General features: G+C 37.5%; 1 protein-coding gene across 2 annotated transcripts in view; it reads left to right on the top strand.

The window, feature by feature from the left end:
- The window catches only part of POLA1 (DNA polymerase alpha 1, catalytic subunit), a 191,627-nt gene that overhangs the window by 114,356 nt on the left and 59,331 nt on the right, over positions 1-17,940 (top strand). For both annotated transcript variants that reach the window (XM_015302675.4, XM_015302671.4), the window contains exon 35: positions 16,828-16,944. In XM_015302675.4, coding sequence (XP_015158161.2) covers positions 16,828-16,944 — 117 coding nt within the window. The remainder of the gene's footprint in view (positions 1-16,827; positions 16,945-17,940) is intronic.

The raw sequence follows: 17,940 nt of genomic DNA, 5'->3' as shown, positions 1-17,940 counted from the left end.
CAGAATACTCCCAAAGAGATTTTTGAGACTTTGGGGTGTCTTGCTTATGTTTAATTGAATAACAAGAGTGGGAAGAAAATGGGAACATTTAGAATGGAGTTAAGTAAGGGTAGTATATGGGTTTTAGCTCAGAATAAAGAATGCTATGGATGTATATTAATTATTTTGAAGTGTTATAAAACCAGAAGTTGCACTTGAGATGTATGCATGTTGATATATGAATTTGCCTAATGAGCACCAGCAAGCAACTATGTTTATGCAGTGCTGTGGTCACCTGAGGAGGGGTGGGAAAGGGGAAAGTCTTGTGTAATTTAAATCAGCTTAGTTGTAGGTCACACACATGAAAACGCTTTAATTATAATCACTTGCTTATTGCATGATAGCACATTAAAGCAGTATTACAGTTGTTCAGACATCTTCTCCATTCCTGAAATGCTATTCGTATGGCTTGATTGTGCGGAAGAATATATCTTTCATTCTCTGTTTCTTTTGCTGTCCATGTAGAAATCCATCTAAATTATTTAAATTTACAAGCCTTGAAGAAAAGCATTTAATGTGTTATTTTAGCAGTAGGTCCTTGCAAATGTTCAAGTTCAGCAAAATTGGTTGTCAGAATCTGCGTTTTAGGAATGGGTTTTAGGCCCTTGGTCAGAACATGAGAGTCTGGCCAAGGACGTCAATAAATTTTGCAGAATAGGAAAGAAAAAGAAATAGATACCTTCAGATACAGATGGAGCAGGAGATAGGTATGTTTTTTAAAAAATAAAAAGAATGTAAAAGAAAAAGCAAAATGGTGGAAGCAAGTTCTCGGAGGGTCATGAGGTGCTGGCACAGCTGCCCAAAGAGCTTGGGTGCCCCATCCCTGGAGTCACTCAAGGCCAAGTTGGATGCTCTAGGCAGCCTGAACTGGTGGGTGGCAGCCCTGCCCACAGCAGGAGGGAGTGGAACTGGATGGGCTTTGAAGTACATTCCAATTCAGAGCATTCTGTGATCTGAAATATGATTGAAAGAATTGCTATAGGTGAGCAAAGAGACTGGAATTGGCACAAGAGAGTTGAACTGGAACATGGTGGATGTAGTGGAAACGAAAAGCAAAGAAGCAGAATTAAGCAGACTTGCTTAAATTAGACTATTCAAACTGGGATTCCACTAGGTAAGCGTCTAATTTTTGCAAGGAGGCTTGAAATAGTATGAAGAAGCATGAAGATAGACCTGAGAAAATTTGGACAGGAAAAGCAATTATAGTTGAGAGTGATATATATATAAAAGAAAAATCTTAAGTCTTTGCCTGCCTCTGCTATTGACAAATACTGGGCAAAATATGTGGCTTACAGAGAAGGAGGAAATTCACTGTTATTATGGGTTACTCCCTGCAGCTCAAGCATTAAAATCTGTGAGTTCCCTTAAACCTTGTTTTGGAGAAGGATGGGCAGAAAGGTGAACTTTGAAAAATAAATTAAAATAGAAGAAAGGTTTTGGCTTTGAAGAGTTGGACATTTGAAAATGGAGAAATGCAGTATTTAATAATATACTGCCTGCTTAACTTTATCCCATGTCATTTGCATCTGCTGTTACCCCCTTTTTTTTTTCAGTAGCTAACCTGCCATCCTGTGGGCTGGATGGCACTCGTCAGGTGAGCAGGCACATGGGAATGGTTTGTCTCCATTGCATATTGCATGCATTCTCTGTGACTTTGCCTAGAATTATTTATTTTTCTCAAGGAGTTCCTGTGTGGCATGCTCCACTGTAGTACAGAATGGTTCTCACAGGGTGAGAGGACAGTTATTTTTAGTTCTCAGAGAAATGAGACACAGAGTGAATACGTCAAATGTACTTGAAATTGTGGGTACCTGATCTGTGATGTAAAAGATGAGATTTTTCAGAGCACATAGCATTATGCAGAGCACAGCTTTAAGGTTGCAGTTGGGTATACTCAACCTTCAGCAGTTTAGACCTTCACGTTTCACCAAAACCAGCCTGATTTTTCAGGTGACCGTTGTTTGTGAGTCCTCCCAGTAAAGTTGTAGTGACTAGGCCAGCAGCACAGAGGATCTCTGTAACAGAGACAGAAGTACTTTCCAGCTTTCTGGGGCAGGATTTAGTTGCCTTTATTACTTTTAAGATCATTCTACCGTATAGTCTCAGTGTCTACAGTATGCAGGGATTGCAAGCCTGTTTCATCCTAATGGCAATCCAGTCCTTTAATGAGAATTAAAATAAAGATGTGGTCCTTAACTGTAAGTTGACACATGATTTGTATGTACGGGGAATTGAAATGAGGATTACACTGGCTTCTGATTGCATGCTTTTTGCAGCTTAATGTATTTTTCATGTACTCTTTACGTGAACACACAGTGAACATTCATTACTGGAGGATGCTAATGTTATAGGGACCATGTGCATACATCTGATGGCAGAATTTGGCCTGCATAGAGATGTAACTTGTTTATATTAATGCTATCATGAAAACTAAGGTCTCAACCATTCAGTTGGTTCACTGTAGCATGATAAATTCCTCAGCTCAGAACTGGTGCTCTGGTAGTATGTAGTAAATTTATTTTTAAGTCTCATCAGTAACATGTATGACACTGTTGTGGGTGTGGTTTTTTTTTTCTTAAGCTGTATTATTCGCCTGTTTGTAGCATATTTCTGAAATACTTGATTTTAACCTGGCTTCCTGTAGTCTTCGTAAAAGCCTATACTGTGACAATAAGATTCCTACAATTCAGAAGTAAATAAGTTAAAAAAAAATCTTAGTTGATTAACTACATAATATTACTTCAATTATTACTTCATCAGTAAGTATTTTCTTTTAAACCGCCTTGTTTAGTAATTCTAAGAAAAGAAAATTAAGGAGTTACTGCCCCTGATTCTGGATTTTAATCATGACTTGACTTAAAGCTTCCATGGTTTACTACCACTGCCAGTGAGAGAACTCGAGCACTAAACAGTTTAATTATCTGCTATGCAGCAGCTGCTAATATTATTTTTAAAAATGCCATCTCATCTTTAGGTCCGCTGTGGACAAAAAAAGAAAGGCAGATAAGATGACTGTAGCTACCCCGTCTGCGTGGCACTGGCTTCCTTCTCCTCTCTCTCACTTGCGGTTTTCGGTGTAATGAAGAACGGGAGAACAATATTCTGTAATTAAGGATTCCATTAAGTTGAAGAAAAGAGCAAATGGAGTTGTTTGTTCTCCTAGCTGCAAAAATTTGTCTGGGGTGGGGGTTAGTGGTAGTGGTGAGGAAAGAGGGAGAGGTGGGTGGAGAGACCGAGTCAGGGCTGTTTGTTGAATATACTGTTAAGGACTGTTACCATCCTAATTAATCAAGTTAGAAATTACAGCTGTAGTCGGTTTCCCCCCAATTCTTGTTATCAATTTTCTTCTCTTTTGAGACAAAGCAAATATAAATTTTGTGTTCATTTGTCATTCGTTCTTTGACTTCAGCATCTCTGAAAATAACAATGTAGCACAAAAGACCAGTATTTACCTAGTTGTAATGTGGGTTGCCATGGTGTTTTGCAAATTATTGCAATTATGTTCACCATGCGAGTCGCCCTTGGTAACTGGCGAAAAAACTGATAATCCTGTTTTGAACAAAAGGTCAAATTGCTGAATAGAAAGTCTTGATTAACTAAAAGATGTACAAAGTGGAATTATTTCCTACCATTCAGAAATAGTTCTTGATCGGGTTTGGGGGAGGGGGTGAGTAAGTACATCTGATTACTGAAGTACAAAGCATTGAAAGGATGTTGTCTTGAGCCTTTCATGTAGTCTTAATGGTGGCTTTTTTGTCAAATTTACCCATTTGCGGCATTGAAAGAGGCAGCTGCATTTAAGCTTGAGAGATGGTGCTTTTTCAAGAGTTCAGTGCATGGAAAGTTCTCAGCAGTATCTGCAGTTTACTATTAGACCTTCGGCTATTAAAACTGATGTGCTGCATTTGAGCCCATAGCTCTCGGTGCTTGTAAAACCCTCTGACTGATGATCTAATAAAGTGCTCTTACCGGACAATCTCTGATCAGATACTTTAGAAAAAAGTAAAAAAAAATAAAGAATAAAAAAAAAATAACCACAGCTGTGGAAAGGATGGGGACAGAAACAAATGGCTCCACTGCAAAGTTTGCTTTGGTAATCTGCACGGGAAATATTAGTAAATGTGACTTGATATTCATTTGAAGTACTTTAAATGCCCACAGTCTTGCTCCAGAAACCTTTTTTATTTACATTTATGAAATAATATTAATCTAAGGAGATGAAACATTTTCAGAAGTGTCAGTCCTTGACAACAACATACAAATACGTAGAGAAAATATTAGTCTTCCTCTCACCGTATTCAAAATATTGCCATTTCCTGCACTTTATGGCTGTGCATTTCCTTTCTTCTTCCCTAATTTTCTTTCTGTCTGGGGGGGTAGGCTAGGGAAGCAGTCAAGAGGAGGAAGGGTTGTTCTTTTTTTAATTATTTGGCTTTTTGTTTTTAAATAGCTACCTGGAAATTAATTCTTAAAACTTTGGAGAGCCTGTGTGAGAGCAGCCTGAAAGCTAAGTAAACCTGAGCAAGTTTGTGAGTTTACATTCTGCATCACCTAGCAACCCCCCAGCTCAGCCAGTTCCCTTGTCTGCCCTCAGCCCTGTTTACAGACCATTCAAACTGGTCGTCGACACCATGAAAGATATTCAGTTTCATTAGTTCCATTCTCAAGGAGAAAATAATTAAACTTAAATGAACAAACATTGCTTAGTGAGGCTTTAAACTTTTCTAGTTTAAGGTGACCAGCATGTTGAGAACATTTTTGTCTATCATTATCTTCTATTCTCTTGAGCTCCTCTAAGCTTACATATTATGTATGTATGCGCATTATTGTTTTCAAAGTTTTCATGACTGTATTAATTCTCTCAGTTTCTTAGAGGTGTTCAGAATCATGGTCAGTGTTTCGTGTAAACCACCTCCTTGTCTCTTCACTCACTTGAAACGTGTACTGGAGTCGACGCATCTTACTGACATTGCCATGTACAAGGGCACATGGATTCCTTCCATGGTCTTGTTTCGTCTGACATCACCCAACTTCCTGCACAACGTTTGTGTGGCAGGGGAAAATCAAAGATTACGTTTATGTTTGAGGGAAGAGGGCAGAATAGTGGAAGATGGCAGGGGTATGGTGTTTTCAGCTTTCTACCCGAAGTAGAGGCACGGGTCTTAAGAAATCTTAAGTTCTTACTGTTTGTATTGTGCTAGATTCTTGAACAGGCAATTCATGGATGGGCTGTGTGAGCTCTTTGTGCTTTGTTGACAGTTGACAGACAAAGCAAAATTATTTCTGAAGCAAGGTACTGTACTTAGTTGTGACCTGTTGCAGCTGAAGAGTGTAGCTTGCTTTGAGTTGTATGAATAGGGAGAACATTTTACAGAATAGACTTGAATATCTGTCTAGAGGTTTTAGATGTCCATGCAGAAGTACATAAAACCTATTTCAGTGATCCTTTTTTCGGTGTTATTTTCCATACATAGTCATTTTCTCCCAGTTGCTTGCTTGAAATCTAATTTAGTTGTTTTCATATTGTCTTAAGTAAAATAAAAAGGCTGGTAGTTGCTGGTTTTCTGTGAGAGAGTATTTTAACCTGTGAATGCTTGTGCCATACTTCTTAATGTTTTGGCTGCATATTTTGGTGCCCAGAACCTTATTTTACTGAAGATAACAAGACTGAGGCATTGGCTTTGATGTGAAGTAAAGCAGAACATACTTGCTAATTTAGTGTATAATGTACAGCTGTTAAGGTTGGATTTTGTCTGCTCGCGTTGCTATTACATGTGTTTAAATGAGGGCCACTGTTTGCATCTAACCTATCATAAGGGTTTGGAGTGCTCCATTATCTTTTCAGCAGACTGATGACAGAGCCTGCACAAATGAGATCAATAAGTTTCAAATGACTTGTATGAAATGACATATGACTGTACATTTGAAGATGTCTTACTTTAAAAAAAAAAATCAATTTTTAATAACATGTAAAACTTTTGCATTGACCTACAGATATTTTTCACTTCTGTCTTGTAAGATAATTTTGCTCAAAGCACTTTTAATGTTACCTTGAGCATTTGTCATCTTGGGGTGGTGGGGTTCATTTCTTGCTTTTTCCATTATCACCTTCGTTGGTATCTTTTTCTGAGACAAATAATTAAGCTGATACAACAGATATTGCTCAAAGTAATATTTTCTAGAGGTTAATTAAGTTTTCTTTCAATCTTCAGTGTTTTCATCCAGTGTTCATTCAGTTTTGGGTTAGAAAACAATTCTACTTCTTTTCCTTTGGACTATCCAGATCACAAAATATCATTCTTGGATGTCTACAGGATTTCATTTTCAGTAGCATAGAAATAGACGTATTATCTTTTGTGACTTACTTTGTGTCACAAGAGCAGTACATTACTAATAGGATCTTGAGGTAGCCAGTTTATAAAAAGGTATTTAATGCATGTCAGTAGTGAACAAACTTCTAAAAATTATTCTTATGGGACACACTTTTGTTGTTGATTAAACCTTCTGGGGTTCATGTCAAGTTTTTGCAATACTCAAAGGGAACTAGGCTTTGGTCTTTGGGTATTTTGAATCTGAGTTCAATGTGAAAGGTAAGCTTCACTTTTTGTAATGGCTGCCTGGAGCCCACATCACTTCCTCTGTCATTCTAATATCAGCTTTTTCAAGACAGAAGGACACTTCATGTTCTTCTGAGAAACTCGGTGTTTATTTCCTCTCTCATATTTTCTTTAAGATACTGAGTAAAGCTATGTACCCTCAATTACAGGTTGTTTAGTTGCTCTGGTTCTTCAAGGGTGTGGATCCTGTCAACTCTGGTTGCCTTTCAGTCAGTTTGGGCTGGCAGCTTTGCAGAGGGGAACTGCATGGACAGATGGAAGTGTCTCTGAGGACAGGAGGGTTCAGTAGATACTGTTTTGGAGAGGGAATCTTCTCTTGCCAGCAGTACTGTCTCATGGGATGGTAAAGAGATAATTTGGCTTACGCTAGGAAGCTGTTGGCTAGCATACTTCAGATTGATAACATCCTTTAATGTTCTTCCTGTGAATATATACTGAACATATAGACAGACATCTCCATGGTCTGTACTGCTTTCAAGTAGTACTTTCAAAAACAATTCATATCTCCTTATTACTATTCTTTCATTTAAGAAACAGTTCTGTATTTTTCCTCAGAGATTACTTCTATCTTTTGATCAACCTGGATGCTTTCTCAGGCAAATGATGAATTCGGGAGGGGTAGAATGAACCATCCAGGAAAGGCATTTCCTTTTCTTATGAGAGTTTTATTGTTTTTTTTTGTTTTGTTTTGTTTTTTGGGGGGGGGGGGGGGGGGTATTCCTTTTTTTTTTCTTTTTTAATTCACCCCATCCCTCAGCTGAATTCGGATCATTTATATGGGCCAAAACTCAAGAAGCTCTGAAAATGAGGAAGTGCTTTGAAAAGAAATTGAAATTGTGTCTTCAACTTGCATTGAAGTGAGGCAGCATGAAATGGAGTGTGAAAAGCTATGGTCTCTGTTTACTTCTTTCCTAAATCGGATGATCAGGAAGCATCAGACTCTAAAACTACTCATAGTGAGAAATGTAAGTTATTTTTTCTGAGTGAGGAACTAGGTACAATATTTAATGTGTAGGGAAAAAAGAAGTTTGAAGCCAGTGGACATGAATGAATTCATTTAAAGAAAAAAAAAGTTTGTTATCTTCACTTGTGATATGGATAGTTATTATGTCACACTGGATCTATGATGAGATCTATTAGTGGACTGTAGATTGTTTCATGGGTTAATTTCAGGAACAAGTCATTGTGTTACTTAAACTATTAGCATTGCTTCTTGGAACTTAATGCATTACAGAATACCAGAGAATACTGAGTAAGCATTCCCCGGGTGAAGAATTTAAGCTACAGGATAAATTTTTAAAGGAATTTATGAAAATGTAAGTTGCTACCCCATTCTAAGTATACTACAGTATGTTTCCTTTCAGCTGGAACAAGCTTGGCAATATGTTTAATGTGGTAAATTAAAAGACATTAAGATCCCCGTTAGAAGCCAAGAGTTGATGCTAGTCAGCCTGCATCAATAGTATCTTGACCCAGCTCTTTTTATAAAACAATCTTTTCAGAGTCTGTGAAAAATAGTTAATTTATTAGCTGGGAGATGATTAAATGTTACAGTGAGAACAGCAGTATAAATCATATAAAACAAGATGTTCTCAAAGTTCATCCTTTGTTTTGTTAGATTTGAGTATAAGTGTTAGATAAATTAATTTTAAGAGATTTTTTACTTACGTGAAAGATTTAGTTATGCCTAGCATTTCAAAAGAACTTGCACACACATCTTGAAACTCTAGGGTGAAATTCAGACATCTCTCTAGTCAGGGATCTCTTGAACCTGACTTTAGGGCTTCTGATTTCCTGTAATTCGATCTCTTTGTAGTAAGGAAATCCATACAAATGAAAATCACAAAGAAAGCTTTTCTAGTAATTTCTTCTAAATTTTATAAAGTCAGGTGTTGTTAGGGTGGAAAAGAAGGTTGGAATGATTTGTATAAATATCTGAAACTACATGTGAAGAAACTTTGCACATCCTGTAGGTATCCTTCAAATACAAGAGTAAGATTCTTCTCACAGTCTCACAGATATTATTTGTTGGTTAGTGTTCTGTGTCTGGTATGCTTAAATAACAAGTTTCCTCTCTTGCTTTGAAGGATGCTGAAAAAGTTGCTGACCCAGAATTCTGTCTTAGCAATTGGTTCTAATGTCATCACTCTGTTTTTAAGGGCTGGTTTATATGATTCTTATCAGTACTGAATGCTCTCCCGTTATTAAGGAGATTATAATTGATAGGAAAGTTATCAAAATAAGTCAGATTCTCCACCTGTGAAGGTGCAGCTACCTTCTAGTGCTAACTTCCGAAGAGCTAAAAAAAATTTGTTTCCTCAGAGAAGTTGGCTGTTACATGTTCTTACAAAGGCTTCCTTTCTGATGGTCGTCATTTTGCAAGACGCTGAGAAAATAAAAGAAACCTGATGGCTGATTTTCCATGTATGATGCTCTTCTGAGATAAGATTTTTTAATTAATTTATTTTGTTCATGTCCCTTACATTTCTGGCAAGATTATCTCCAGATTTCACCTCTGCAATGAATTTACTTGCCTTTTGTTTCTCCTACCCAGAGAGAGTGGACGATAGAAAGACAGTTTTTTAGTCATCATACTGTGTTCCTTCATGAATTGGTGCAGTCTTTTATAAGTTGAGATAATTCAGTCTCTAGGCTGTTTGTATTAGTAGCTACAAATTTCAAAGGAATGGCCATCTCCATCAGGCTGTCTAGGAAATGTATAGTCTGGACTAGACAAGATGTTTTAAGATATCATGTGTGTGGAGCTTTCCTGATCAAACTGGACTCCACCAAGTCTACTAGTCTCACAGATAAGTTACTCCATCACTAGGATTGATCCAGCAGCTATTTCATGCATCTTTGTATTTGCTCTGGGAGGACAACCAGAATGAGGCAGCTAGCTGGGAAAGAGAAAGTGTATGAAGCAGGCAGGCATCAGAGTGGTATGGGTTTGTCGGCCAATCCTAGCCTTTCCTCACTGAGACCTCCATCTTGAGAAAGGCCTTTCAACAACTGAATGAGTTCATTTTCTTGTGCTTACCCACAATAGAATTGGTTTCTCTTCAAGAGAGGTCTTCTGAGGTTTTTAGTAGTTTTATTTCCCCATGAAAAACTCCAGTTTTCCTTGAGTAAACCAAGATACGCTGAGCTTCGGCTCAGGAAGTGGGTGAAGTTTTGTATGTGAAACCTTGTTTATTATTTATGATTCCATCCCTGAGCTGAGGGCTTTTATCTTGGGAACGTAACATGTAAGTGTCACTCTAGCCCATATCGTCTGCAGAAATCCCAGAGTGTGACACTAGTTCCTCACACTGTCATTCAGATTTTCATTGCTGCTGAGATCTCACCAACTTTGCATTAGATTGTGTCGGTGTTATTACCTGAGTATTTCTTTCTTCTGAAGAAACAAAAAGCAGCTTGAAATTTGAATTTACTTTAAAAGTTTGTGAGTTTCTAGTACACTGCAGAAAAACTGCCCTCACTTTTTAGTAGTAGTTCATCTTTAAGTGGAAATTGATTCCACCTGTGGTGTTTCAAGTGTAAATTGTGATGCAATTCTTAAAAGATGTAGTTACTATTAATAGCCAAAACTCTTGCCAAAGAATTTGCAAACCAAGTTTTTGGCTCAAGTTCTAATTCCTGAAATGCTCTATACTACTGAAGAACGTTTGTCTATCTGTTCCCTGAAACATTCAGATATTTATAGAAGACACAGGTGGACACAGAGAATACACTTGAGATGTACAACAGGTTGTAGCAAGTAGAACCAGTAACTTTAGGGCCACTGAGTCACACTCCCAGATCCTTTTCCTCCATACAGCTTTCCAGACACTCTGCCTCAAGCCTGTAGTGTGGGTTTTTTTTGGTTTTTTTTTTTAACCAAAATGCAGGACTCTGCACTTTGTCTGGTTAAAACTCATACAGTTGGCCTCAGCCTATCGATCCAGGCTATCCATGATGCTCTAATCAGAAAATTTTCATTGTTTTGTTTGATACTCAGCCTTCCAAAAACTGGCTTATTATCAGCAAGCTCACACTGATTGACTAGGAAAGCAGATACAGATAGTCTTCCTACACTTTCTTTTGGAGGAGGCTTGGTAAAATAAGATGATAATTGCAGCTTTTGCTGAGGAAGATTCAGTGAAGTTTGGATCCAACATGCTTGAGCTTAGGTGTCTTTGCCACCTGGAGATCAGATGTCATGCACCAAGATCCCATTCAAAAATATCTACATGAAGATTACTTTGAATGGAGACTGTAGAGAAGGAAGCACTAATTACATATTAAATTCAGCCCCGAAGTAACTGGTAATGGCCTAAATAATTTTCAGTTATTGCAACTTTCTCCTTTACACTGTTGCATTTTTTCATTCCATGTTAGTTTAAAGCATCTTAGTCCATCAGCATCCAGGCTATCTGAAGGCAGGAAAACACATACAGAAGTGTTGTAGAATAGCACTGTAGAATCCAGTCCTCTGCTGTAGCAGGCAACCAGACTATGCTGTGAAATGTAGTTTATAAAAATGGTTAAGATAAAGCTCAATAAATACGTGTTGTTGACTCCTGCAACTTCTGTTTGAAAGGCTGTTCCAAAACCACTTGCCTCTGTATTTTGGGGTAATATTATAATACTTGTTGATCACTAGAGTGGGAGAGACTAATTCTCAAGAACAGACTTACAAAGAAAGAAAATTACTTTTGACTTGCAAATTTCTCCCCATTAGCTACAGTTTGTGGACATAGTACTCTTGAGGGATTTTCCTTTATGTTGTGCATTTGCTACAGCGTTTATTTTTTAAGACATTTTCTTTATATTTTAAAGTGAATTAAGCATTTGTAGACAGAATGTTTGGAAATCCTAGGTGCTTTTTTTTTTTTCAAATTGTATTTCATTTCCCACAGTGTTGCAGATACCAAGTAGAACAAAACTGAAGGTTTTCTATTATGATTTTGTTTGATCTCTTGCAAATTAACTTACAGACTTAGTGATAGCTGCTGGGAAAGGAAGGATTGGTTTTGTTTGGTCAGTGAAGACGATAGGCACGGATCAAATAAGGGTTAACAGTAATACACTTGAACAAATTGAATCAGAACATAATGCATGTATTGAATTTGATTGCAACATGAATGTCCACGGAAAAGTTTTTTGTTTAAAACAAATCAAGGCTATGGCTTAATTATCAAAGCAAAACAAGGGACATAAAGAGCTATGTGTTTCTGATACTGCTTTTTCAAAAACAGCTCCCTTCACACAGTTATCTACATGTTTAATTTCCATGCATAATAACAACAGTTATTGTTGTCATTTGTTAAGAGAGATTAACAGATAGTAAGTACACACAAACGCAAATAAGTCCTGAATAGAGAGGTGACAAAGAAGAAAAGACCTCTTTAATGTTAATTATATCTGGTAGGAAGTCTAGACAAATTACATTAACTGTTTTCTCCATAAACCAAAGGGGCATTCAGTTAGCATCTACATCACATAATCTTCTTTTTTTATTGTAGGCGACTTAGGTTTCAATTTTTTAAATACAGTTCATTGAGTAATGTACTTTTCAGCAAGTTATGTTTTGATCGTTAGTTCTCAGTAGTTAAAAGCAAGTACAATAGTAATAAGCTGTTGAATCTGAATGTTTTTTTAATCAGAAACTGCTGTTCTTAGTTTAAATAAGGATTTTTTTCAATCTTGTTTCATCTTTCAAATTCTCTGACCAGTGAAGTTCCCAGTATTTTCTTTGACAGTAGGTTGAAGTAATTGCATAAAGAAGCTTGCTTCAAATGTCATTATGTCATCACGGTTTGGCTGGAGCAATGATATGCTCCTGTTCAGGATAATAGAAGCAGTACCTTGCTAGTTGTGTAGTCCTCTGATTCTTAATCATTAGCTAAAAATGCCAATAGGTGGCAGAAAATGCACTGTTACTTTTATCATGCAGTATTTTCATGGTTGTCTATTTCTGAGTGTTCTGCTCAGCTGAAGTTGGGATGCTGCTCCTATTCTAGGCTTTGTTTTTTCAGTTGCGCTTGCATTCCCTAACTAAATACTCTATGATCTGGCAGTTTTCATGCTTTGTTTTTCTAGTATAATAAATTGTTTTAAAGTTCAAATGTAGTCATTTAATATGTTTTGAGTCATGAAAGTGCTCTTTTCGTGCACAGAAAATCTTTTCTTATAGTTTCAGCCAAAACAATTATATGCAAAACCAGGAGGCTTTGGGACTGGACTAGGATACCTTCTGCACCTCTTCCTGCCTGGCTGTATATTTTAAAACCCTGTTTGTTTCAGATTGCTGCTTAATGCTTCATAGGAAGGCTTAGATAGCACGTAATAGGCAAATGTGACATAAACAGCTTTCCAGAGAGAAAATGCCCTTACTGTCTTCTTAATGAAGGATATGTGACAAATTTTTCCAAAAATGTTTTTGAGCTTTCTCTCACAGTGGCTCTAACGATATTCTCAGTACTCACAGAAGTGAAAGTGTGAAGATCTCGAGTTTGTCCTTTTGATAACTTCACAGAGTTATTTCATGTCTGTTAAAACAGAATTATTAAAAAAAAAAAAATTGAAGCAACTAACAAGCACCTTCTTCTTTTAGAAGTAAATCTTAAGTCCATGTGCAAAACCAAAGCTAAGCACTAGCTTTTTGACTGGAGGCTCGTTTGTGCCTACTGACTCCAAAAGACCTTGGGTCAAGGCCTAAATTAGTACTTTTCCTGATGAAGTACCTGCTGATGAAGTAGCTCAGTCCTTTTGAGCAGAGCTTCTATCTTTCTAAGGTAACTTGAGATATTTGCCATAAATTTGTAAGCTACTGTGGGAATAGTACTAGGACAGCTAGAGCAACAGTTGTGCAGCAGATTGAAATACAAGGTTTATGAATTTTTGATATTTTTTTCACCTTGTGTTACTAAATATCTAATAATTAACATTAATCTGCATAACAATAAAACCCAAGCATAGGTGACAGTTACATTATGCTGTTTTAAAATGGCTTATTCTGACATGGGGTATACCCTTGTTTTGTTAAGAGAGCCCTACATAATGGTTTGCCTCATCCCAAAATCTTCAGTGAACTGGTTTTTGGAGATTTTTTTTTTCATCCTCCATTTACTGTAAACAGATCATAGGTTCTCTAGACTGGCTATCACGCTTTTAGGCACACAAAGTTGGGTGAAATTAACCCTACCTCCATATGTATGGGATACTTCCTGACTCTTTGCAACTCTTACATCTTTAGAGCTGTTTTGTGTACTTCATTTCTGCATTATGGACTTAAGCATGTATCTTAGGTAGTGGTCCATACCTTGCTTTTGCCATGAAGTTCACAGAAGGTTATTCTAGTCTGCTCGCAAGGACATGAAAGCTCCTTTCTGCGAAAGCAACAGGAAGTGTTTTGATGTACATGGCACCAAGTGGGATAAAGTTGAGGATATGACATATCTGGAGAAATGGTGAAAGTGAGGTTTTTGTAATAAATAAGTAGTTGTTTGGAAAGGAGTTGAGGTTTCATCAAAAAAAAAAAAAAAAAAAAAACCACAACAAAAGCAACAACAAAAAGCAAATCCTTGAATCAAACGTCTAGCACTTGTGAAAAGATTATAGAAGAATATACTTTTGCATTGAGTGAAGGGGTAAAGATGACAAACATGAAAGGACATAGCGTTCAGGTTGTCTGATAACTTGGAGAACAGGACACCAAGAAATTCTCTATATACTCCAGCAAACAATAGGAGAGACTGTGACAAAAAATAAAGTAAATATCTGACTAACTGTTATAGTCATATTGAATCAGGATACTGGATTACTGAGTCACAAAATAGATTCAGTTTTGTCCTTACCAGCGAGGAAAGAAAACTTACGTCATGTCTAGTGAGGGGGTTCTTCACTGAGTGAAGCACTGGAATAGGGCACTGGAGTAGACTCCCCAAGGCAGTGGTCTTGGCCCCAAGCCTACCAGAGTTCAAGGAGCATTTGGACAACACACTCACATGAAGGGTTTGGATTTTGGGTGGTTCTCTGGGGCCAGGGGCTGGCCACAGTGATGCTTATGTGTCCCTTGCAACTCAGGATATTTTCATTCTGTGATCTTATTAACAAATTTGTCTTGTCAGCAAGCCAGAATCTCCATCAACCAGAGAAAATGTATAGCTAGATATATAGTCAGGCTCTCATTACTGACCTCCCAACCAAGCTAGCAATAGTGGCAGCAGCACTCTGAGTGAGGTTGTGAAAACTGTGAGAGTAAGAACTATAACAGTAGTTGGAAACCTCGGCTGCCATGATGGAAGTTTGGCATTGCTGAAACGTGATGATACAGCTTGTTACATAGTCAGTGAGAAGGTTGCAAGCAATTTTCCGAGTTGTCCTCTGGTTTGAAGTATTTCCATCAAAGTACCAGGAATCCTAGTGTGTTTAGATTCACTTCTTTGCAGGAGCAACAAAAGCAGAAGTTTGTAAATGCAGGCAAAAATAGACTATTCACAGCAGAAACTTCTACTGCAGAGATCTCTGATAAACTAAAATAGAGAGTTTAATAATGCTGAGCTGCTCAGGATTAGTAAAAGTAGGTAGTGTTTGAGAAAAGTTGCTGAAAGACTTCCAGATACTAAGTTGACTTGTTAGTTTACAATGGAAGATGAAATCTTCTGTCAGTGAATGTCAAGTGATGTAGTTGCTAAAAACCCAATCTTAATTTTGCATCCAATGTGTATATTGACTATTATGACTTAATTGTAATGAAATTGTAGTATTTGAATAATAACAAATGTCAATGACTGCTCAGTGTTCAGTTGTTCAGTAGTGTACAAGGAAAACAGCTGGAATACAGGAGCAGAGAACAAGTTGGTTCTTCAAGCATCCTGCCCGGAGTGTGCAGTACTGGTTTTGTTTGCCTCTCTATTTATCCTGTTCTCCCCACCCTCTCATTCTAAAAAGAACCTACGAGAGATTAGAGCATGGCAACAAAGATTTGGAATGGTTACCATGTAAGGAACAACTGAATAATGTTGAATTATGGTTTGGAACGGGTTTGGTTACAAGTGATGCGATGGAGGTCTGTAATATCATGAGTGGAATGGAAAGGGTGAATGCAGAGATCATTCTTACTCCCTTCTGATACAAGAACTAGAAGACATAAAGAAAGAACTTACATGTGTGTGTGTTTGAGAGAAATAAGGCACTTTCCCCTACAGCGCATAGTTGTTCTGCAGTGTATTGTAGATGCTAAAAGTTTACATTGGTTCAAAAAGCCCTTGAAGTTCAGTGGGTTGAGGATGTAGTAATGCATCCAGCACTAATGAACATATGGAGAGAAGGTGATTGAGGAGGTCCTTGCACCATTCCCACGAGCTGGGAGAATCTTCTGGAAAAAACTTACTATATGTTTTCTCTTATGCTGTTTGCCTAGGCATCTGCTATTGATGTTTTTTGTAGATAGGGCATGGCACTGGTTTAACCTACGTCTGGACCTCATGCAAAAGATGTTCTCAGATCCTTAGTGATCTCAAAAGCATTTGTTCTTTCCTACTCTTAAGAGAACCCTTTTGCTTTGTCTCCTTGAGCTGACATAGAGAAAAATGGCTCAGATTTTGTGTAATTTTAACACAGCAAGAAGTTAGTTGTTCATAAATGGGTCTATTTATGTTAAAGTCTCAATAGCTCCTATTTAAAAAATAAATAAAATGTGGCCTTCTGGCTGTCATTAGGAAGCCTAAAAATTAAAACTTTTTCCTCTCAAAAGTGTAAGCAAAGAAGTGTCGCTTTACTTTAAAATTTAAATGGACGTATCTTGTCTGGACTGTATGGTTGTATAAAATAATTCTGTTACATGTTAACATTTTCTGAACTGAACAACAGAGGTGTCTGTAGATCAAGGAAGGGATGACTGAGGTGTGCAAATATGGCATTCGAAGCAAAAAGACTTCAGTTTTCTTCTGCATCGTTGATTGTATTACCTTAAACAGGGATCTTCATCCCTTTACACGTGATTTTTGGATCTTAGGGACGTGTGTTATAAGTATCAGCTCCAAAGAGGACTTAAAGTTGTTTGGTTTTTTTTGTTTCCACCCTCTTTGACTATGATGCATTGTTTGGATGGAGTACAAACAAGCTGCACCTGGGATTTTTACTAAAAATACTTTTTTTCTCTTTACGTTTTCTCTTTCTGTAGGGTTGGTTAATATGTGAGGATCCAACTTGCCAGAATCGAACCCGACGTCTTCCCCTCAGTTTTTCCCGGAGTGGTCCTATATGCCAGGCCTGTAGGAAGGCTATCCTGAGACCAGAGGTAAGCTCTAGAACAAAAGTGCTTTGGCAATAATGGAGTAAGATTCTCAGGAAAAATGCCTGGTGCTCAACCCTACATTTCAAAGGTAACAGAATGAAGCAGGAATTTCTAGTTCCTTGGCTAGCTCAAAGGAACGCTTTTCCTGCTCCACGTTTTAACTGTGGCCTTATTGCTGAGAAGAGAGCATGCCATGCAGCTGCCGTATTTGGAAATTTTCCAGCCGATGAGCATTTGGTCAGCAAATGAGAATTTGTTGGAAATTTTGTGCCAGAATACAGGTAAATTAAAACCAACAAAACCAACCTTCTGAAGCAAAAACAACTGCCTGCTTTTCTGCTAACTGGTTCTCATCTGGCTGGATGCTTAACACTAAATGACTATGAAGTTAGAAGTGGGCTTTCATATAGTCTCCTCTGGGGCTACTCTAAGGTGACAAATGTTTTCAGGAGATGAGAAGTTCTGAGTTCTGCACTTCTGTATTTGTCTCCGTGCCTGGAAGGTATAGAGGCTTTTAAACCTCTTGTTGAACTGAATGCTCTAGTCTTTCATAGCTCAGGACTGCATGCTGCACGCTTTACAATCTTCATGGATTCTGAGTTTAAAGGAAGATGATTCTACTTCATGTTGTAAAATTCTGGCAAAGCTATTCCATTTCTATGTTCAGGAAAAAGAAAAAAAAACAAGCTTAACATTTAGAATTCTTGACATATTCCAGACTTCACTGGATGGATTCCATAATGAAAAAGGGAATTTTTGACTGGGATTTATTTCAGATTGAAATAGTTTTTAAATTATCCTTACTTATGTAAAACTTAGAAAAATCAAGGGTTTGAGATAGCAGAGTCAAGTGAATGATTTGAAGAAGACAACGTTGTATTTGCCACGTGAGATTCTTTGATCTCTACTGCAGATGTAAAGAGTCACAAAGGATGAGTGTTAGTAAAGATCAAGGGACAGAGACAGTATTATCACAGAAAAAGTGATCAAAATATAGTG

This window comes from Gallus gallus, chromosome 1 (genome assembly GCF_016699485.2).
Source record: "Gallus gallus isolate bGalGal1 chromosome 1, bGalGal1.mat.broiler.GRCg7b, whole genome shotgun sequence".
Classification (NCBI taxonomy): domain Eukaryota; kingdom Metazoa; phylum Chordata; class Aves; order Galliformes; family Phasianidae; genus Gallus; species Gallus gallus.
The sequence above is the reverse complement of the archived record's forward strand: the minus strand, read 5'-3'. Positions and strand labels throughout refer to the sequence as shown.